At 49.7% G+C, this 22,905-nt stretch overlaps 1 protein-coding gene and 1 long non-coding RNA gene across 5 annotated transcripts in view; both read left to right on the plus strand.

Moving 5' to 3' along the window:
• Window positions 1-300: 300 nt before the first annotated feature.
• LOC125327982 lies at window positions 301-2,955 on the plus strand. The gene is made up of 2 exons (XR_007204473.1): window positions 301-418; window positions 2,285-2,955. It is a non-coding gene; the product is annotated as an uncharacterized LOC125327982 (long non-coding RNA).
• A 5,765-nt stretch (window positions 2,956-8,720) lies between these two features.
• Window positions 8,721-22,905, plus strand: part of SAMD4A (sterile alpha motif domain containing 4A) — a 99,163-nt gene continuing 84,978 nt past the window's right edge. For 2 of the 4 annotated variants that reach the window (XM_048306164.1, XM_048306163.1), the window contains exons 1-2: window positions 8,721-8,868; window positions 9,146-9,754. In XM_048306164.1, coding sequence (XP_048162121.1) covers window positions 9,559-9,754 — 196 coding nt within the window. In that variant the 5' untranslated portion in view covers window positions 8,721-8,868; window positions 9,146-9,558. The remainder of the gene's footprint in view (window positions 8,869-9,145; window positions 9,755-22,905) is intronic. The other 2 variants (XM_048306162.1, XM_048306161.1) reach the window with 1 other exon arrangement.

Here is a 22,905-nt window from a genome sequence, read left to right on the forward strand (position 1 = left end):
TTGGTTTGATTTGATTCATCAACTCTAATCAGAGCTGAGGCTTCCAAATGGGTTGATCAGACTAAGTGGTGCTATTTAGGGATATCCCAAGGTGTCTTTCCAAGTGCTGATGGACAGTGACACGGACATCTTCCTTCTGTAGGGAAGGTTGCTGTGTTAGGATCTTCCTTCCTCCTTGTCTGCTTCCTCCCAAGTAGAGGGGAAAATGGTTGTAGGGAAAATCCAGGTCAGCTCAGGTGGCTGCTGTACAGCTCCCTGACAGGTGGGTGCAGCCAGGTGAGTGTTGGTCTCTTCTCCCAAGAAACAAGGAATAGTACAAGAGGAAGCGGCATCAAGTTGCACCAGGGGAGGTTTAGATTGGACATCAGGGAAAATTTCTTCACTGAAAGTGTGGTGAGGCTGTCCACAGGCTGCTCAGGTACATGTTTTGTTCAGCTTCAAGATGAAATTCTGTGTGAATCTGATTTCAATGCCTCATTTACATGCTAACATCAAACTTTGGGTATGGTAAAAGCAGACAGGAATCAGGGGCTGAGTTTCTCCTGCTCATTTGCACGTTTGCTGGGGCTCCCCGTGCCCTGAGGAAGCTCTGCCAGGTCTGCAGGTGACGTCTGCCAGGTGAGGGAGGTGTGGGGCTGACGTCTGTAACTGGAAGTCTCTGCAGCAGCTGGCCACCAGTCACCACTTGCTCAGCTGTCCTCGCATCCAGAGTAAACAAGGACTGGCCTCTGTCACTGCAGCAGACGTGCAGCCCCTGCAAAGGCTGTCCCTGGTGTCCTGTGTGTGTGTAGCTGATGTAATTAATGCCAAGGATAGCTGAATTTCATCTGCAACAGCAGAAGTCCTCTGAACTGAGCTGTTAGAAAAGCTTGGTGTTGCCTTGCTGGAATATGCTGGGCAGGAAAAAAAGAGAAAACCAGGATTAGGGGTTTATTTCTGGATAACTTTGGTATTAGTACCATTTATGATGGTACATGATGATGCAGGTGCAAACCTGAGCACAGCTATGAGGCCACAAATGAGCACTGGAGAGTCCCATGCTTTGCAAGATCTGCCAAAACAGCCCCCAAAACCACAGAGAGGGCCAGAAAGTGACTGCTGAATGCTTCAGAGTCACTTGGGCAGCTTTGCTAATTGTTTGCTTTTACTCCCTCGTGTCCATGAGCAATATGGGTAGAGAGACAAGAGCTTGTAGTGCAGTGTGGATATACTTGTAAAAAGGGACTGCTACTGGTTGGCTTCCATAAATTTGCAGGAATGTGCAACACCTCCATAAAAGCACCTTTGTATGGATGCTGCTGCAGCTGAGCTAGAAGAGGTCCTGCCTTAATTACCCCATCTCATAATGGGAATGATTTAAAAAATTAGAAATACTGTATGTAGACACAGTCTTAAGACTAAATGAATCCGTCAGCAGAGTCTGATGTCCAGAGTGAGGGGTCTTTGTGTTTCTCCCACAGAATTTTGGAAATCAATGACATTATAAATTCATGCTGAGGTTACTGAGCCTTCATCAGGCTTGGGAAACCCAAAAAACTCCTTTTGTTCCTTCTCCCTGCACATGCAGTCCTCAGGCATAGAAAGGACAACACTGGGATGTTTGTCACAGTTGTGACATGAGGATTTGCATTTCTGTCACACTTCTGCAGGTGTTCAAGGCCAGGCTGGATGGAACTTGGAGCAGCCTGGTCTAGTGGAAGGTGTCCCTACCCAGGGCAGGAGGTCAGTGTGAGTTGATCTTTAAGGTCCCTCCCATCCCAAACCATTCTGGGATTCTCTGATTTCCATTCTTTAGAAAACACCTGTGCTACCTGTGCAGTTCCTGGATCCTCCTGAGATTTGAGTGAATCCCAGAACTGCTTCTGTGGGACCTGCAATAATTATCAGGGCAATTAGTTGCTACCTGTGTTTTCTATCCTCAGTCTGCATCGACCTTTTATCAGCAGAAGATTTGCACTTAAAAAGCTTTTCTAGGTTTTAAATGCCTCCTCCAGCTTTTTGTCTTCATCAGCTGACAGGTTCTAGCAGTTCCTAATAATTTTTCCTCTCCTATTGCATAGCCACTTCACATCTAATATTTCCTGGCAGATTTCTCAGTAGTAGCTGCAGTCAGGGGACTGGTGAGAGGTCTAATGCATCACTTCTCTCTCTCCTCGTGCTATTTATTCCAGTGTCTATCAGCTCCTCATGAGCAATACTTTAACAAACAGGCTGGAGGGGAGGATTGCTAACTTGTGAATTATTTTGATAGTTATCCTCTTCTTTCTTCCCTGTAATTCTGCAGATGCCGTTGAGTTTGGAGACAGAACAGAGCTGTACCGGGGGTTATCATGCATCAGTCTCCTGCCAGCAGAACTGTGAGATACAGATGTTGTGCCTTCCCTGGTCACGTGCAGAACAGACATTGTGTTTGGTTTTTCACTCCAGTTCCTGAGGGTCCTCAATTTCAAGGATTTTCCCTGTAGGGAAAGACCATGAACTGCAAGCTCAAAAAGCACCAGCTTGGAGGGAGCCTGGGGTGGGATATTGCTGGCAGCAAGGTTGAGGATGATCACAGCAAGCAATGAGCCCCGAGGGAGTCAAACATGGCATTGTCTCTGCTTGCCAGGGTGAGCAGAGCCCTGTGGGGCAGCACATTCCATTGATTAAAGTAAGACCAGGGCAGCAATTTATGGCACAGCACAGCTTGAAAAGCAATGATTTTCATTCACCAGATGCTGCCATACACGAGACAAGGTTGGTGACACCAAGCTGCTGCCTTTCCTTTGAAAGCCAGTCTCCTCCCAGGTGGTCAGTACCAAACCCTGGCTGGAGTGGCTGCAACATCATCCAAACCATCGTCTGCTGGTTCAGCTGGAGTGACACAAGAACTTAGCTTTATATTTTGCCATAGGACCAAAAAAAGGGTGTTTGCAAAGAGCTGGTGGATTCCCATTAAAGAATGACTACAACTTTCCCAGTCTTTCAATCTCTAAGTGTCTTCCCAGGGACACAAAAATGCATGAATGAGTGTGCCAGCTCCAGTTTTCCCTTTCAGCACTCACTTCTTAATGAAAAGGTCTCCATCAAATTTCACAGCATTCAATGCTCTGTCATTAGGAGGGCTTGGGCAAGATGCAGAACAGCCCTTGGAGGTCTCAGTGGACCATCTCCATTTACATCTATTGCAGCTGTGCCCACACATGCTTGTTAGTCCATGCAGCCCTAGATGTCCCTTCCCTGGGTTTTGCTGAAGTTGTTTGGAGCCAGGAGCAGGAAGATCAATGAGGGCTGTTTTCTTCCACGTTTATCTTCCACATTTGGATCCCCTTCAATTTCAGCGAGTGGGAGCATTGAGGTTTTCCTCCACCCCAGCATCCTGGCTACATCTAAACCCTCACCCGGCCTAGAAACTCCTCCTCTCTCCTTTAAGGATATTCTTAAATTACCCTAATTTTGCCAGCTGCTCCATTATTAATAACTAACTAGGAAAACTGCCACAGTGTCAGTGGAGCTGACATGCGTCTTGAGCTGGAACCAGGCTTCCAAGCAGAAGCACTTGAGAGGGGTGGTTAGGGAAGCAATTTCCTCGATGGTTCGTGCTAATGCACATACCCAAGCCTGCCTTGGAGCTGCTGGAGCCGGGGAGTCGAGCAGCTCCGTTGCATGGTGCCTCCTTGGGGATCAGTGTCTTGTTTCATCAGGGCCATCTGCTTGCAACACAGCCTCAGTCAGCTCCAAGTCCTACAACAAGCTGCTCTGAGTGCCGGCTGGAAACGGTTGGAAAAATCGGAGTGTTGTAGGTAAACATGAGGCTGGCTATGGAATACGGCCATGCAGGGAGTTGTCTGGCTGGCAAGCATTTATGGGGTGTTGATGTGCATGAAGAGGGGCCCAGAGCTACTCGGGGGTGCAGACCCATGCCAGGTGTGAGTAGAGCTGTTCTCTGTGCCCATGCCAATGGCTGGAAAGGATGGAATGGGACGTGTTTCGTGTACCCCACAATCCAGCACCAATAACCAGGCTGCCCTGAAGGCCAACACACAGAAGGATCTCAGTCCTGCAAAGGCACATTCTGCAAATGCTCACTTGCTGTTGATGGGACGATGAGGTTTTGCAATATTTATATTCAAGGGGTTGTTTGAAACTGGCAGAGCCTAGTGAAACTCACTGGAAATCCTTCACATCCACTTTTGCATCCCCTTCTTCCTGGGCTCCTCTTCATCACCGATTCTGTTGGCATCTCCAGGCGTGAGAGCAGCCTGTGATCCATTTGCCAGGGGTGGTTTTTTGAGGACCATTAGTTAAGCTGATTTATTTTGTTGGCTCTGTGTCCCTGGGGTCCCTGTGAGCCAACTCATCAAGCGTGCAGGGCAGAGCTGACACTGCTGGAGAGGCAATGTCTGGGCTCTCCCAGCATTTCAGAGAGGACATGGCATCTTCTCACAGCAACCCCTTGACAATGGCTAACTGTCATAATGGCTAATACAATGTGAGCAGCCCTTCCATGCTGACCAGTATTTCCCAGTGCTCCTTTCCCCAGGTGTTTGCACCCAGGTGCTGCCACTTCTTCTCTTTCCCTTTCAGATCTGCGGTTGCAGCTCAAGCCAGAGGGTTAAATGTGCTTTTCCTACCAGCCCTCATTCCCCATCACCCAATGATCGCTGAGTCCAGCATCAGAGGAGTCAGCCCCTGCTGCTTTCACCAGGATTTGGGCTGTGCAACACTTAATTTTCTACTAACAGGGCTTAAGAAACAGTGGTTGTACATCCACACTGAGAGCTGATACATGTGGAGGGTCATATTAAGGCTGGAAGATGGTCTTTAAGGTCCCTTCCAACCCAAACCCTTCAAGGATTCTGTGATTTTTTTTTTTATGTCTATCTCATCCAGTTTGGAAATACAGACCCACATAGGTTTTATTGTTTACTTAAGAAAAAAAAACCCTTATATTTCTTTTTAGTGTGCATTTGCTTTTGGAAGGGCGTTTTTTTGTCTGAATTTTACAGCTCCACTTCAGAACCCAAGGTAACGGAAATGCTGCCATCCCAGTGGCCAATTCCCACACTGTGTTTAGGAACAAATGAAAGAGATGTTGTGTTTAATTATCTCAGCCTGCCTACCACGGTATTTTCACTAATATTTGGGTTTAATGAGCTAGGAAATCTGGGCCATTGTGTGCTGGTGGATACACTCATCCTTTCTTCAGCTAAATATGTTATCAGATAGCTTCCACGGAGATGAGCAACTGCTTCCTTTGAACTCGGGAATCTTCAGGATTCACTAATTTGCTTAGACCACCTGCTTGGCTAATATTACCACTGGCCTCTTTTTTTCCCTCTGAAATGGTAAACAGAAATCTAAATGTTGCTGTACTGACCCTGGAGAAGAGGACGCTGAGGGGAGACTGCACAGAGGGTGCAGGTTCCTCATGAGGGGCATTGGAGGGGCAGCTCTGATCTCTGCTCTCAGTGACAGCACCCAAGGGAACAGCTGGAGCTGTGCCAGGGGAGGTTTAGGTTTGACATCAGGAAAAGGTTCTTCCCCCACAGGATGCTAGGCACTGAACAGGCTCCCCAGGGAATGGCCACAGCCTCAAGGCTGCCAGAGCTCCAGGAGCATTTGGACAACGTTCCCAGGGATGCACAGGGTGGGATTGTTGGGGTGTCTGTGCAGGGCCAGGAATTGAACTCGATGATCCCTGTGGGTTCCTTTCAGCTCAGGAAGGGACCTTTCTATGACCCACCCCAAGCCAACACCTGATCTGCCCCAGCCCACAGCACAGACAATGCACAGCCCCTGTAACAGCCTCTGCTTCCCACCCAGGGACTTGCAGCCCTGCAGAAATGCTCCAGCTGGATCTGCAAAGATCCCAAGGTCCCACAGGAATTACCATATAAAATAGAATTATCCTGCTTCTCCATGCACTCTGCCTTGTGTTTTGCATGGGGTGTCTTTGCTCCCAGGACACGTGGGCTGCACTTTGGATTCCCCATCGGCAGGGAAGAGAGTTGGCCACAGGGGTGTTAGTGAGTCCCCCCACTGCAGTCAGGGAAGGAGATTTGCTCCCAGCTGGCTTGAGGATCCTTCCATCACAATGATCTGCACCCGCCCTGCAGAGCACGGAATGCAGCAAGGAATTTCTTCCACGGGTCACAGATCTATTTTTTAATTACCATAGAAACCTCCAAACATCAGGCGTGTGCTGTTACGTCAGGGTCTCACTCCTCCACAGCTGCCTCCTTGGGACACTCTGGGGAACAGGAACTGTGGGGTCCTAAATGGCAGGTGATTATTTTTGGATTAATTAGTAAGCACGGTCTTGGTGTCTTCTGGAGCACAGGATAGAAGCTGTGGCTTTGGTCCTTTTACTCTTTTCATCCACGACTTGCTGGTGTGGGGGGACACCATTTCCCACCACCCTACCCAGCCTCACAGGGGGATGGATTTGCTGCTTCAGCCCTAAATATATATCCTTCCCATCACTGCCGTTCCCACTTTAGACATGCAAAATGCAAAACCTGGGAGGCGTTCTTGGCACAGCCAGCTTGGCAACCCTTAAATTAGCGGGGTGTGAGCGCATGGCGTTCCCACCCGGAGCTCCTCGTGCTGCCGGAGCCTCGCTCCGCGTTCCCGCGCGAGACGCGCACCCGGCGCGGCAGATGGTGCATCCTCACGGCTCCACGGGCCATCCCAAAGCACACCCCGGCAGCAGGAGGGCTGTCAGCACTTAGGTGAGGGGAATGGGGCTCCTTGGTAGAGCATTTATTGGGATGGAGCTGGAGGACGAGGCAGATGGCCGGGGTTTGTTGGCAGGGAGCTCCTGTTTGTTTAATTAGTCACCAGACAGACTGAGAGCTAAAGGCAAACTCCAAGTGTGGTGAGATGGACCATTTGCCCTTGATGTCTACCTGGTGATCCTCATCTCATCATCCTGCTGTGGGATTGATGCTCCAGCACACAGGACCAGGTGTTCCAGGTGATTTCAGGTGGCCTTTGTTTCCCCCCCTGCTACTTTTCCCCCAAAAGGGGCAGATTCAGACACGTGTGTTGCTTCAAAAAGCAACCAAAGGATGCACAAACACAGAGTTTTCCTTTCTCCAGCCCCCACCAGAGCACACAGCTACTTTTTGCTTTTTCTAAAGCAGCTCCAAGAGAGCTGCAGAGGGACTTTGGACAAGGGCCTGGAGTGACAGGACAAGGGGGAATGGCTTCCCACTGCAGAGGGTTAGATGGGATATTGGGAAGAAATTGCTGGCTGTGAGGGTGGGGAGGCCCTGGCACAGGGTGCCCAGAGAAGCTGTGGCTGCCCCTGGATCCCTGAAGTGTCCAAGGCCAGGTTGGATGGGACTTGGAGCAACCTGGGACAGTGGAAGCTGTCCCTGCCCATGGCAGGGGATGGAATGGGATGAGCTTTAAGATCTGTGATTCTGTGACTCAGTGGTGGAGGGGTTCAGCCCCCCTTTGCCATGATCCCATCATGTCTCCCTCCCAGACCATCTCCTGACACCTGGACATGTCTCCCAACTCTGAGCTTCCCTGTCCTCAAAGTAATGAGGACTGGGAGATGCGGCAATGGTGGAATTATGGAATCATAGAATTGTTAGGGTTGGAAAAGCCCTCTAAGATCATTGATTCCAACCATTCCCCCAGCACTACCAAGCCCAACACTAACCCATGTCCCCAAATGCCACATCCACACAGTTTTTAAATCCCTCCAGGAACAGGGACTTCACCACTGCCCTGAGCAGTGGTACCAGCGTCACTTGTTCCTGAGCATGGATCAGATATTTTGGGGAAGGGATTCCTAAAGGGGCTCTGAGAGAGCTGGAGAGACACTTTGGACAATGACCTGGAGCGACAAGACAAGAGGAAATGGCTTAAAATTGACAGATATTCCCGCAAATAAAAAGCCCACAGATAAAAGCACTTTACACCTTTATTTTTACTTTATAAAATGTTTGATTATGTTCAGTGTTTGATACTTTCTTGCAAACACTTGTGCTTAGGGTTTTTTCTCCCCCATTTCCCTTGTTGTGTATACCTGTATCACTCACCCCTTGCAATGGGATAGAAATAAATTTTAAAAAATATATAAAAGAAAGGAAAAAAGAAGGGGAATAAATGAGAAATGATAAAGGAAAATAAAATCTGTACAGGAAATTATAACCTAAACACAAATCCTGCCCCTCTCTGGGGAAATGAATAACCCCAAACTCAAATCCTGTCCTTCTCTGCACACTTGGTGCTTGACAGGGTTAGACCCATGTATATTTAACACGTATATCTAACACGCAAAACTCCGCAAAAAAAAAAAAAAAAAACAAACCCCAAAGTTTTAAAAATCACCATTTGGGGACGATGCCCCATTTACCAGAACCCAAAGCGGCGTTTCTTCCCCCTCCCAAAATATCGCCCCCTGCCATTACCCCGCAGCCCACTAGAGGGTGGTTTCCTCCAGCGGGAGATCCGCAGGCGGCTGCGGCGCGGGGAGGGGACCCGGAGCGCGTTTTCCAGCGCTGCCGCTGCAGGAGGAGCGCCCAAAATTCCCGCGGGAAGGGCGGGGGGGGGCAGAGGGGACACAGGGGGGACGCGCGTCCCCCTCGGGCTCCCCCCTCCGGCTGCGCGGCTCGGCCCCGCCCACCCTCCGATGACGTCACTCGTATGCAAATGAGCGACATGGGGGAGCGGGGGCCCGGCGCGCGGCCGGGCTCAGTCTCGCGCCGCGGAGCGCGCGCGCGCCCCCCCCCCCCCCTCCCCTTTCCCTTTTCCCTTTTCCCGCCTCCTTCCCTCGTTTCCCCCCCCTTCATCCCATGGACATGGCACGGCCACCTTAAAACGCCGCGCCGCCCCCCTCCTCCCCCGATCGCCGGGGCCGGTATGAGTCAGGTGAGTGTGTTGTTATACGGTGTGTGTGCGCGGGGGAGAACTTTTGGGGGGGGGAACTGTGCTGCAGTCGGGGGGGGGGGGGGGGGGGGTGTGCTGGGTGCTTCCCCCCCCCCCCCAAATGGCGGTGCTGGATGTGGGGGGATCGCGGTGACGGTGTGGGAATGCGCGTTGGATGAGGAGTGGGAGGAAGGCAGCGGGCTGAGTGCGAGCCTTCCTCTCCATCCTCCTCCTCGTCCTCCTGCAGCCCCCCTGACGCCCCCTCCTCTCTCTGTTCCAGGTGTGAAGCCCCCGCCGGGAGGAGGTCGTTCCCCTCGCTGGCTGCAGCCCTGACGCTGGGATTTTCCTTTTTTTGGCTTTTTTTTTTTTTTTTTTTTTTTTTTTTTTCGGCCCCACCACCTCCCTCCTTCCCTCCCTCGCTCCCTCCCTCCAGGAATCCAGCGCTGCACCGAAGCCAGAAGAGAGGGAGCAAAAACCCAGCCCAGGCCGAGAGCTGCGTCCAGAAACCAAACCCGCCCTTCGCGTCGCAAAGGAGATTTTTTTTTTTTTAAATCATTATTATTTTTATTATTATTATTTTTATTTTTATTTTTAATACCCCTGACCCGAGCACGGTGGCGGCAGCGGCGCCGGGGCAGGGAGGCTGTCCCGGTTATTTATTCTCTCCCCGCAGAGCTGTCCCTCCGGCTCACCATGATGTTCCGAGACCAGGTTGGCGTGTTGGCCGGGTGGTTCAAGGGCTGGAACGAGTGCGAGCAGACTGTTGCGCTGCTCTCCCTGCTCAAACGCGTCAGCCGGACCCAGGCTCGTTTCCTCCAGCTCTGCCTCGAGCATTCCCTGGCAGACTGCACCGAGCTCCACATCCTCGAAGGGGAGGCCAACAACCCCGGTGAGTGGTGGCGTTTGCTGCGAGCCTTCTCGGGCGATGCTCTAATGCCGTCGAAATTTTCAAAAATACACCCCAAGAAACGGGTGCGGTTTGGGAGCCGGGGGCTCCCCCAGCTCGATTGCGGGAACGGCTTCTCTGCTCACGTTTTATTTTCCGAACGGGGTTTGGCTTATTTCAGTTTGGTTTTTCACAGCAAACTACTCCGCTCCATGGCGTGGTGTAACTACGGTAGCATGAATGATTGGTGGCTTTTTTTTTTCCTCTCTCCCCCGTGCCCCCCCTTTCTCCTTCCATGCAGTTTCCTGTGAAATAAGTAAGTCAGGTCACGTAGAGTCTGGATTTTCTAGGCTTCTTTTGGGCAACGTGGCTTGCTTTGCTCTCTGCAACATGCAGAAGGAGCCCATTGCTACCTCAGACGAACTGTTATTGTATAAAGGTCTGGGCAACGGGGTTATCCTTTTTTTTTTTTTTTTTTCTGTTAAATGTGGCAATTCCTATTTCATCATTCAGATCCTGTTTGGACGCATTTTTTTCCTGCGGCTCTGAATACCCCCTTGTGTTTCAGCAGAGCTCTAAGAAAATATGAGTGGACTGTTTCATGTTACTGAGCGTGCAGGACAGAAAATGTGCGTGGCTACCAAAAGTGTATTTTTCTTTTATTTATTCGCCATTACAAGTTGCTCAACTCCTCCAAAGTAAACGGGAGTTGGAGCAGGATGGGAATGGCACAAGCGCCGTGCGAATTGCACCGTGTGTTCCCGTATTTATTTATGGGGGGTGTGTTACAGATGTGTGTGTTCCTGAGTGTGGATGTACATAGGGATGCAAGTTGCTCAAAGTAGAGCTTTGTACTACAGAGGGTCGGTAGGGAAGGCAAAATGTCATTTTAGTTGCGTAGTTCTGTTTCTCCAACGCCTCCCAAAAAAATATCCGCCCCCCCCAAAAAAAATCCTGCAACCCATAAAAAGCAAAGCAACCCTCCCGTTCCTAAGCACCCCTTTGATTTAAAATCCCAGGGGACTGGAAGCTCTTGGGTTTTCGGCTGTGCTTGGCAGAGCAGTGCCGGGGAGCGGCCGGCTGCGTTCCGTGATGGGTGGAAATCTTGCGGCCGGATCCCGAACAGAGCCCCCGGTGTGGACGGGGCGGGAGGAATGCAGGGTCCTTCTCCAGCTGTTCCCTATTAGAGCACCGAGCCGGCAGGATTTGGCAGCTGCCTGCGCTGCCATTTGATGACAAGGTCCAGCGCAGCGCCGTGTTCCACCGAGGACGGATTTAAGTCCTTCTGCAGGAAACCAAGCCTGGAGCTGCTCCGGCGCAAAGGGATCGGGGCTGGCTACAGGGGAGCGAGGCTGGAATTGGCCATTCCCTTATATAGCTCGCAGGAATGAGAGGGAGGAATGCTGCCGAGTGCGTCTGGGCGCAATACTGCTGCTTTTATAAACAGCTGAAGGGATGAACCTCATCCATCCCTTTGGGTGGGGAGGCCCCGGGGGGGGGGCCGGGAGGGAACACGTTCTCCAAACTCGGCTGCTCCAGGATAAATCTGCAGCTTCCTGTGCCAGCCTCAGCACGGGATTTGCTGCGATTCCCTCTGCGAGTTGGTGTGAGCAATATATTTTTAATTTTATATTTTTATTGGCATCGCAGCTTTTCATTCCAGCTGTGGGCTTGGCGGTAGCCATGTCCCCTCAGCTGGCCAGGGAATTGGAAGGGGGTGATTGGTCTCCTGCCATCAGGAAAGGCGAATTGTGAAGGAAAACAGGGCTCTGAAGCGGTCCTGGACACAGAGTCACGTAGGGCCGCCTGTGTGGTGGCGTTTGCTCCGTGTAAGCCAGGGTGCAGACCAGGGCTTGGGCCCTTCCCATCTCCTCTCGTGCGAGCAATCCCTGCTTGCCCCTGTAATCCTGTTGACCTTGCTGAGCGTGAGGATTTCTCCTGCATGCGGAGCTTGGTATCCAGCCTCCTGCCTGGCCCTTGCTGCGTTGGTGGAGCTGCCTGAGCTCTCCCTGGCTTGCCTTCCAAAAATGATCTCTTCCTCCAGGGCATTTGTAACTGATGCCAAAACCTGGATCCGTTGAGTTCCTCTTTCTCACCAAACTCCCCTCTGTAGGGCTTTCCCATGGGATGGACATATCTATGCATGCTGCAGAGCAAGACACGCGCTTTTCCAGGCAATCCTGTTGCAGTGGAGGGAAGGTCAGCTGAGATTTGTAACCAGGCTCAGTTAGGAAATAGCATTTAGTCTCCTGTGTTAGTGCTGCCTTCCTAAAACCACCTGAATTCCTTAAATCGTTCCTGTTCCATGCCTGTTTGGCAGCCTGGCACTTGTCACTTGCCTGGCAATGGAATCACACCAAGTCCTGAACAGCAGCGTCATCATCGAACCTTGTGTTACTCATTACTTTTTGAATCCTGGCGTTTGCATAACTAATTTGGGCTCGATTCCCTCCTGGGCTGGGGCCTGAGGTGTCTCCTGGTACATTTTCCAGGTGTTTGCTGCCTTGGAAATGCTGGCTCCCTGCTTGTAGGTGCCCCACTGGTACCCCTGGTGGGGGCTGGCTGTAAGGCAGGGGATGTTCCCTTTCTGTGAAATCCACTGTCTGGGAAGGGGTGTCACCAGCTGAATGTAACATGCTGGGCTAACGTACTGGAGCAGGTGTTGGAATTACACTGGGTCCTCGTGAGAATTGAGTTGTTTCAGACGTGCAGGACCTGTTGCATGTCCCAACCCTGTGGGGAGGTGGAAAAACTGGAATGTCACCCGTAGGTGATGGTCCTTAGGAGGAGGTGGCAGCCTTGCTGTGGTCCGTGGTGGATGAGCACCATCCTTGGAAATATCACCAACAACAGGCATCAGGAGGGATCCCAAAGGGAGATCAGAGCTTTGAGATCCTCTCTGACTGGTGATGCTGGGCTCAGAGCCTTCAGGTGTGTGGACCAGGCACAGAGGAAAATCCATTTCAGTAAAGGTGTCCAGGTTGTTTCTTGCCTCGTAGACTCCAGATGAGAGGTCTGATGAATGGCAGATGTAGTGGGAAAACTCAAGGAAGAAAAATAACTCTTTTTAACTAGTTAATTGCCACAGAGAAACAAGTCTATTTCATTTGAAGGAGTTCTTTTTTTTTTTTTTTCCCAAGTGTGAGAGTATTTTCATAATGACAGCCAAGCCCTGCTCATTAGTACTGCAAACCCAGCGTGGTTCTGCTGTGTACAGCTGTGTATGACCCTCAGAAAGCCCTGAGGAGCCTCCTGATTCCATGGTTCTCTGGATCCCTGCCTAAGGCTGGAGGGATGGATGAAACCTTGTTGCCAGCCTCAGATCAGGGATGTCTTGCAGGAAGTTGCTCTGGTGTCTGGGGGAACACGGAGATGTGGGGGCTGCTCAGGGGGCTGCGAGACCGCCCTCAATCCATCACTTGGTTATAAAGGGAAAATAGGAGTGGGAAGCAAACATGGAAGGACATCTATATGTTCTTCATTAGGTGAAGTGTACAGCTTGGGGTTGTCCTACGCAGTGGCTTCACTGGTTCAAACTGGTGAAGAGTGTGGGTTGTTGTTAATTCAATTTGAGCGTGAATGGCTTGGTCTGCAGAGAAGGAGGAGAATATGGAAACCATATTATCTGTGCACAGAAATAGAAGTTTCAGGTATTGCATAGCACTATTTAAAAGCCTGCTATAACTTCCTTCCTTCCTTCCAGCCTGGCCTTGCTGGGCAGCTTCAGTCCCAGCTGCTCGGAGCCGTCAGGACGCAGTGACCTCCTCCAAGCTACCAGTAAAGGTCAGGCAGGAGTGGGGTGTGCCTTATGGTGGGAATGGGACCTGTGCTCCTCCTGAGGCACCCAGGGGTGCTGGGAATGGCTGCTCTGTGAGCTACAGACCCAGTGAGGAGGTGTGCGGGCTATATCCGTGAAACGTGGTCCGTAGGCTTTGGACATTGAGTGCAGAATGTGCTTCTCCTTTCATCTCCTCAAATGTCCCTGTGGGGTTTTTTTCCAAAGCAGTTAGTCCCACATCCCACCCCACCAGCCGTGGCTTCCTCGCTCCTGCAAGGTTGACAGAATTGCCCAAAGACTCCTATAGGTCCTCCAGGTGTCCAAACACCCACATGCACTGATGGAAGCAGTGACAGCTTTAAGCTCTTGGCCTTAAAGGACAACAGGCTTTCTCTGGCCTGTGCACAGGACATTAACCGCTCCACATGTGAGGGCCAAAATCTTTATTTCATTTCAGCAGGCTGTCAGGTATCACAAGGGGAGCATCAGGATGACCTACATTGCTCATCCTGGGAAGGACTGGCCAAAGGAAGGGACAAGGGTTGCAGGGAGCTGTAATGTCTTTTAATAGACCAAGTGATGCAGCTGGAAAAAATGGCCAGGCACGAAGGTCCACCAGCTCAAAGGAGGGCTTGTGTGGTTGTGAGGGTTTTTTCCCCGACTGTACCGGCTGGTCTATTAAAAGGTATTACATATTCCTGCAGACCTTGCTGCTTATATCCTTAGCTCCCTGTGGCTCCAGCCCTGCATCTATTGCTGCCACCCCAGCCACAGACAGTCTCCCAGCCCATCAGGAAGCTGCTACCCCTGCACTGTGCAAATTTTGTAGTTCATCCCCAGTGACCCCCCCCGATGGAAAATCGTCCCAGTGCCCAGTGTGAAGGTGTTTCCCTTTTTTTTTTTTTTATTTTTTCTTGGCTTACAGTTGCATTGCAACGCTGAGCTCTAGTTTAAATGTCCTTGGGCTGTGTGAGGGCATTGCTGGGCTGTCACACAGTGGGACTGGAGGAGCCCAGGAGGCATCCCAGGAGGAGGATGGGGTAAGGAGCTTAGCCTGTGCTTAGTGGAAGTGATAGGGAGTTCTAAGTGCAGGGCTGGACTTTGGCGTTGTGTGGTCATTCCACACACTCGTCTCTGCTTGGAGAGTGATGTGAGCAGCCCTGCCAGCTCTGCTCATTAAAAATTAGGAGCTGGGACTCATAAATGGAGAGATCATAGAATCACAGAAGAGATTCACAGAAGGGTTGGAAGGGACCTGAAAGATCATCTTGTTCAAACCCCTCAGACAGGGACACCTTCCACCAGACCAGGCTGCTCAGAGTTCCATCCAACCTGGCCTTGAACACTTCCAGGGTTGGGACAGCCCAAGCTTCTCTGGGTGACCTGGGCAAACCTCAGATCTCCTGAGCTGTTGGACACTTGCTTTTAACCTGCCTGCTGGTGCTTGACCTGCTGCCACACATCTTTCCCAGGCTTTGTTTGCAAACTTGAGGGCTAAATGCTATCAGTGCTGGGATTTTTGGAAAATACCGAGGGGAGGGGTACAGAAGTACAGAGTGGTGTTAGCCAGGGGCGTTAAGCCAGGCTGCACACCCAGTGTTCTCTTGTGATTCAAAGCTATTTTTATTTTTAGGGATGCTTTCCAGAGTGGCTGTGGGAAGCACTGCTGGCTGGAGGAAGGTCTGTGGTGTGGCATTACAAAGGCTCCCCTTTGCTGTCCCCCTCAGCCCAGTGCTGGGACCTAGGGGAGACTCTACTGGGCTTGCACTTTGTTCTGTATTTTCTCCTATTTGCTTAAAAATTCCTTCCCTTGTCATTCCTGGCACATGTCCCTTGCAGTTAGAGGAGTAAGGAGATACAGCCCTTTTCTTGCTCCCAAAATTTTGGCAGCATGAATGGCAAGGTGTCCTCCATAGGCAGAGCTAATGAGGGCCGGGTCTTTTGGATGGGGGTGGCAGAGCTTGCCAGGGTAGTAGTTTTTAGGTAGTAATGCCTAAAGTGGGGAGGAAAAAGTTAACTAATGGTAAGCGCATGGTTTGCTGCCTGGAGCATGGTGTGATGCAAGAGGGTTGCCCGTGGGTGGGCTGCTTTCTCCCAGAGACCTTTCCATACTTTACAGTGTCCTTGTAACCATTTTCTCAGGTAGTTCATGGCTCAGTGAGGAGCCTGGTGCCAGGGTTCATTTCCCCACTGACTTCAGTTGGGAAAAATCCCACTGTTGAAGTGCATGTGAAAGATGCAGAGAACCATTTCATGTATCACCACAGACCTGAGCTGGAATTCTCTGCCTGGACCAGCTTGTTCCTTGATTCCTTCTGTGTAGGTATCTCACGTTTGTGCTTGGAAAAGCAGCAGAGCTGAAGTTCTGTCCCACCAGAGTGGGTGCGGGGAGGATGTTGGTGAAGGAGAGGAAGCACACAGAGCATCACTGTCAAGATATGGATTGATGGGAGAGGTTGAGGACAGCTTTAGATCGAGAGCTGAATAGGAATCAGCTGTAGAGCCATCAATTAAAATAATCTAGTTTGTGAATACACTTATCTGCAAACGAAATTAAATGGATGAGTGGGGAAAGCGCTCTGCTCGTAGCTTGGGCCGTGGCCGGTGGATGATCCTCTGCACAGTTGCATCCTTTGGTGTGTTAGACCTCAAAATCTGAGCAAAGCTGCATGCCCATTTCACTGTTTATATTTTATATTTGCAATTGGACCAGTTGCTTTTAAAGTAGTTGATGTTCTGGTCAGCCAAATTTTCCTGCAGAGTTTCCCTGAAGCAGTTGATGAAGGTTGTGGATCACGGTGCAAATTCCCATCTCCCTACAATTTCTCAAGCTTTGCCCTTTCTTCTTCTCATGTTCCATCAAAAAAAACCCACCTTTATTTCATTTGTAGCCCATGAAAGCCACTTTTTACCAAGCTGGAGTTACGTTTGCAATCAGCGTAACTGAAATAGTAATTAGCGTGAACGCTGGCTTTATTTTAGGATGCATCCGTCAGTGCTTTAGCACTCCAGCGTCGAGCTCGTGTTTAATGTTACCACAGATAACTGCTGGGAGAAAGGGCACCCCTTGCACTGCCTCTGCACCCCAACCCTGGGGATGAATTCATCAGAGAGAGAAGAAGCTGCTGTACTGCAGTGCCCTGTCTTGGGGTTCCAATTGCCCCAGTCTCCTCCCCACTTCTTGCACGGAGCTGGCTAAGTGCAGGAGCCCACACAAAGCACAGGTTGTTGTGTTTGAAGCCCTTTTTGTCTGCAGAAAAGCCCCAAGGGTGGTGGGATGAGCCCTCACATGAATTGTGTGTTTGTGCAAATCTACCTCTGGGTGTGCGTGTGCCCTTTGTATTTTCTACTTTCACTGAATAAACAAGACCATTACTATTTTACTAACTCTTGGTTACGCAAGAGCTGCTGAGGGATCTACAAGAGGCTGCAGGTCTGATGCAAGGGATCCCCAGGCTTGCATGTTCATCCCTTTTCCCTTAAAAAAAAAATGGTGTGTTTATCTTTGCAGTGCTCTGGTCCTGAGAAGAGACCTAGAGATTTGCAGAGGTCATTGCTGAGTGCAAGTTTGACAATGGCAAACAGCCAAACCAGTGGCTTTCCATCTTGGCCCAGTAATTACAAATAAAGTTGAGGTTGGAGTGAGCAGATCCGTTCCCGACTTCCTCTTCCACAGGAGATGCTTTAAGTGGAAGGGCAGGATCTCATCAAAACAGGGTTGGGGATCTCTGTTGGAGAAGGTGTTGCTGGCTGTTCTTTGGAAGGGGTTTTGTGGGCAGAGGGAGTTGTGTTTCTGACACAGAGGGGGATTGCAAGATGGATTTTCTCTCATGGGGCAGACCATGGGATGGTCTCATCCACAGTGTGACAGCCCTGCAACTCCGTTTGCTCTGCTTCTGGGAACTGAGCAGAAAATGAGCCTGGTCAGGGTGTGGGCTAGCTCCAGAGGCAGAAACCCAGTTTGTTTTGTACCTGGCAGGAGTTGGCTGTGTGAGGCAGGTGCATGGGCTTCTCCTGGCCTCTCTGTGAAGGACACAAACACATCTGGCTAAAAAAGAGGAGCTCTAAGTGAAGGATTTACCAGCACAGGGTCACCTGTCATATGCCCTGTTCAGAGTGTGGGGTTTTATTGATGTATTTATATGCAGTGACTCCATGGCATGGATGTATCAAGGGTTTTGGTAAAGGTGTCTGAATTTTAGCCTGGTTTCTCTGATGGATTCTGTGCAGGTGTATGGTGCAGCACCTCAGCTGAGGCTTCCTGGGCTCAGCACTCCTGTCTGGAGCTTGCTGATGATGCCTGTAGATTTCTGCTCTCTGTGCTGAACCCGGGGTGTAAACCATGTATTTCTCTACCATTAATCCTGGCTGCTGCCCTTGGCAGACTCTCAGGGCATTTGCAGTGCTTGAGCTGCAGTGCAAAAACTTTCTTGTATTCTATCAGAATAATCCATGGGGCAGAGAAAGGGGCTGCCACAAACTCAGGGTCATTTTGTGTTGTGGACAAGGGACTGTCTGTGATGGAAAACGTGGATGGATGATACTGAGACGGCCCTGTTGCACCAAGGGCTGAGCCAGCTCCTGCCACAACCCCTGCAAGCCTTCCCTGTTACTTGCAGGAGCTGGACGTGGCCCAGCTTGTTGAGCTATCATGCCTGGAGATGTTATTTTACTTAAAATAATGTTAATATTGTGACTGTTGTCTGCAGGATTCAGCAGCTCTGCTTTACTCTTTGCTCTCAAGCAAGGCTGCCCTGCTTTAGAAGCACAGGGTGCTTCAGAAAGCTTCTCTTATGTTACTGATCTTCACAAATAATTAATTCCAGATTGCTTTTTTTTTTTTTTTTTTGGATAAAACTTGTTTCAGACAAGCCACAAACCTGCCTGTCTTTTAACCAGTTAGTTCTCCTGCTCCTTGGCTATGCTGTTGCCTCATGGCGAATGGGCATGTGTTGTGTTTGGAGTTTTAATTGTTATAAGAAGAAATTGAGTGGGTGGATAAAACAGGGTTTAACCAGGTTTAGCTGGAAGCATCTTACAACCTACTTTCCCTGCCACTGCATTTTGTTTTTTCTTTTTTTTTTTGGTGTTTTTAACCCTGAACATCACACATCAGTTCTTCTTGTCATTGGGTTTTTTCTTGTTGTCCCCTTTTCTCTGTCCCCCATCAGTAATGGGAATTGAAGAAGGAAGAAACTGGGGAGAAAAATGCAGTGGGAAAAACCCACAACTTTTGTTGTGGCAAAACTTGGCTGATCTGACATTTACAAGTAGAACATGGTGTTTCTGCAGCAGCTGCAGTCTATGTCCATGCATTCTCCTGCTTTTCAGTTTTCCTGTTGGGATATTCCTCGTTTCTCATGCAGCAAACATCAGTGTGATTTTTCTTCCTTTTTTCTGTCTGTTCCCCAGTGTGCTCAAATTGCCACGGGGTCAGCTTGGTTCTGGATAGGTTTTTTTTTTTGAAATCTTATAGTTCCAAAGAAGTGGATCATTAAAGAAAAAAAACAAAGTCCCCTGGCTGTTTCCCTCCAGATAATGCAAACATAGATGAAATGTTGAGTTATAACTACCTGACTGACCTTCTACGATAAGAATTGTTATTAACTGGTGGTATTATGTTAAACTGATAAGAATTCTTTTTAGAAGAGGGGGGGGGAAAAAAGCCCAACAAACCCTCCAGTAACCATAACAACTTACTCTGCAGCACAGGGACAGCACACAGCTCCTGACACTGCTGCTAGGGGCTCAAGGGTGGCACTGTGGGGATCCCATCCAGCAGCCCCTCGGGGGACCTGGGAAACTTCCCCAGAGTTCCAGGTTGTGCTGTGAAGGATGCCCGAGGTCACTTGGCTCTCCTGCTGCTGTCAGCCCTCTAATTTCCATCACCTGAAGGGAATTTTAGCTGAAGAGTTGTGCTCAAGCTCAGTCTGGTGCTGGGGGTTTGGCTGCAGTGGGAGGGAGGGATGAATGCAATGGTGCTGCAAGCAGGAAGAATCACAGACTTCCAGAATGATTTGGGCTGGAAGGGACCTTAAAGCTCACCTTGTTCCAACCCCTGTGGTGGGCAGGGACATCTTCCACTATCCCAGGTTGCTCCAAGCCCTGTCCAGCCTGGCCTTGGACACTTCCAGGGATGGGGCAGCCACAGCTTCTCTGGGCACCCTGTGCCAGGGCCTCACCACCCTCATGGGGAAGAATTTCTTCCCAATATCCTGTCTACCCCTTCCCTCTGGCAGTGGGAAGCCATTCCCCTTGTCCTGTCACTCCGTTCCTTGTCCAAAGTCCCTGTGCAGCTCTCTCATAAGTCCTGTAGGCACTGGAAGGGGCTGTAAGGTCTCCCTGGAGCCTCCTTTCTCCAGGCTGAACAGGGATGCTTTTGGAGGTCAAAGGAGGATGCTTTCAGTGGTCCTTGCTTAAGAAATGAGGAACGAGGCAAGGAAATCCTTTCCTTACAGTGACTGTGCTGGCAGGCTCAGGACAGCCCTTGGAGCCCTGTGGGGGGCTGGATCCAATCTCTGTGTCCTGGCAGAGGTGCCAGCTCCTGTTTCAGGTTATTACAGTAGATCAGGAGTGTGATGGGAACATACGAGTACTTAGAGCCTTCCTTGGCCCAGCTGAGCCCCGTGGGCTGTGCTTGCATGTGCTGCTCATGGGAATTCTGTCAATTTAAAGCAGAATTCACACTTTGGTCACCGTCTGTTATCAGGGGTTGTCACTGAGGCAGTCAGAGCTAAAGAAAATCTGCTGCAAGCGACTGGTTTTTTTTAATCACCTTCTCCCTTCCCATCCCCTTGCACTTGCATTACCTGTGTGCTGTGGGTTCCCAGTTTTCATGGAAAATGAGCTCACAGGTAGGAATGAGTCTAAAGGTGAACAAGCAACAAGCAGCAGCTTGGAAAGTGCAGAGACCCTAAAAAGAGAGAGGATAGGCCTGATAAAATACTCTGAATATTTCAGAATTAGGGATGAATGCATTTGAATCCATAGCCGAAGAGGCAAAGGTGTGCAACTTTGTGTATCTGCTCAAGAAATCAATTACTTAAACCTGCTGGGTTAGGAGTCATGGCAGCAGCAGGGAAGCTGTGTAAAGGTGTCTGCTCAGCCCGTGCTCGCCAACCTCTCCTCACATTCTTCTGGAGCAGCCGGTTGGATGCTGAGTGCTTTTTGTAGCCGATGTCAAATCTCGGTCAGCCGGAGAGCCTTTATAAATAAAGGTGTCTGCTGGTATTCAGGCATACGTGGATAATAGCTGCTGTAATTCAGCTGTCCAGCCTGGCTTCCTGGCTTTTATAAATGACTGATCAGAGATTCCACTGAGAATGAGGATTTAAAGGGAAGGAGCTGCTGGAAGTGGTCTCTGTGCTGATAAGCATAGCGAGTCCCTATCCCCAGGACAGGTGGCCGGTGTTGCCCTCCCTCCACTGATGTCGTGGGTTTGTATTTCACACAAGGCAAATGTTGCATTAATATAACTCGTGTTGTGGTTAGATGGCAGGGCTCTGCAGTCATTTTTTGCAAGCTGCACTCGAATCTTTGAGTTTGTCATCTTTTTTTTTTTTTTCTTTCCCCTTTTATTTATGGGAGCGGGTAAACACTCGGAGATCTCTCTGGACAAGCCACAGCAGCTGGAGGATACTGGTTTCTCTATGGAGTGGAGGAATTTCATCAGAGGAGCTATTGTTCCACTGTGTTCTCAGCATTTTGGCAACTGTTCTTTAGATTAACCCTACAGAAAGGGGAGGGTGCTCTCTGCCGGGTCTGAAAAAATTGCAAAAATGTGGGCAGATGCTTTTGCATTGTTAGAAATCGATCCTGGTTGGTAGTGGGGAAGCATGGTGTGGGATTAGGGAATGAAGAAGCCCAAGTTCTTTAAATCCCTCCTGAAGCCAAACTGGATGTCAGCATTGATTTTCAGTTGGTTTCTGTTTATAAGGAGGAAATAGTTGGTGTCTTCTCCCACTGCCCTGAGCAGTCAATAATCAATGTGTGATGGCTGGGGGTCCAGCCCACAGCCCTAGTGAACTACTGCAGAATCCTTGCTGGCTGGGCAATCCCTTTTCCTGGGCTGTATTGGGTTTGCTTGGAAAGGTTTTGGTAGCAGGGTGGCTTCTGTGCGAAGACGCGTGATGGGGCAGCCACAGCTTTTCTGGGCAATATGTGGCAGGGCCTCACCACCCTCACAGCCCAGAATTTATTCCCAGTATCCCATCTAACCTGCTGATAGCAAAGAACCCACGCAATGAGTTAAGGGAGTGGCTTGAGACAGCCAGACTGGTGTAAATTTGGAGGGATGAGCAACTTGAATGGGGCCTGGAGCAACCTGGGATAGTGGAAGGTGCCCTTGCCCATGGCAGGGGTGGAATGAGATGGTCTTTAAGGTCCCTTCCAACCCAAACCATGCTGTGATTGCTCATCCAAGAGCTGGTGTGGTCCCTTGCAGGGGACCCAGAGGAGAAACGAATCCCTGACTTGTGGCCAAGGGCTGATGAAGCTCCTCACTCACCCTGCAGCAGCTTCTCCTTCTGCCAGTGCCTGCAAAGCTGAATTCAGCCCCCAGCTCTGTTAGTTGCCAGATCTGCAAAACATAACCAAATTCAGGGTTTTTTTTAATCTTGTGTGCCTATTTTGATTCAGTTTACCCATACAATTACACTAATTTGCTTTATTACACGCAAAAAGATTAAAAATACATCTGGCAGAGAGGATTAAAAGCTGGTAATCTGGCTGCTAAGAAGCACACGATGCTTTAGGATTTCCTTTCGAGGTGTATGGAGCTCTGGAACATGAGCAAATGTCATCCTTTGTAGTTGGCGTTTTCATAGGGAGAGCTCATTAAAGCTGGTGTGATTGTTTGAGTGAACGAGAAATGAATGAATTTAAAATATAAGACTAAATCCTACCACATTAAAGCAGTAGTTGTGATTTAAGAGCTCGTTTTTGGTTTGGGTTTGTGTTTTTTGTGTGTGTAAACCTGGAGCAATAGGGTTGTTTTACCTTTTAAGGGATTTAACAAGTCTCCCTAATTTTCTTTTCATGTTGCAGAGCTTAAAAATAATGCAAGGTCGGGCTGAGCGTAACTAATTCCACTGTGAAAGCAGAGGAAAGCCTGTTTCTCTGTAGACTTAAAATTAGTGCAGCAATCCTCAGTACAACCTTTGAGAGGGATGTGGCAGGAAAAGAGCCTGCTGGAATCTTGATAAATAAAAATATGTGCTGGGGATTTTTTTTTTTTCCCTTTTTTTGTCCAAGGAGAAAGGGGAGCCCTATAAAAGCCAAGGTTTAATTTAGTTTTGCTTGCTTTCCCGCATGCCCCAAGAGGGCTTGTGGCAGGTCAAGGTGTGATGAAGGTGTCCTTGGACCCTTCAGGGGCTGG

Source organism: Corvus hawaiiensis, chromosome 6, assembly GCF_020740725.1.
Source record: "Corvus hawaiiensis isolate bCorHaw1 chromosome 6, bCorHaw1.pri.cur, whole genome shotgun sequence".
NCBI classification, from domain to species: domain Eukaryota; kingdom Metazoa; phylum Chordata; class Aves; order Passeriformes; family Corvidae; genus Corvus; species Corvus hawaiiensis.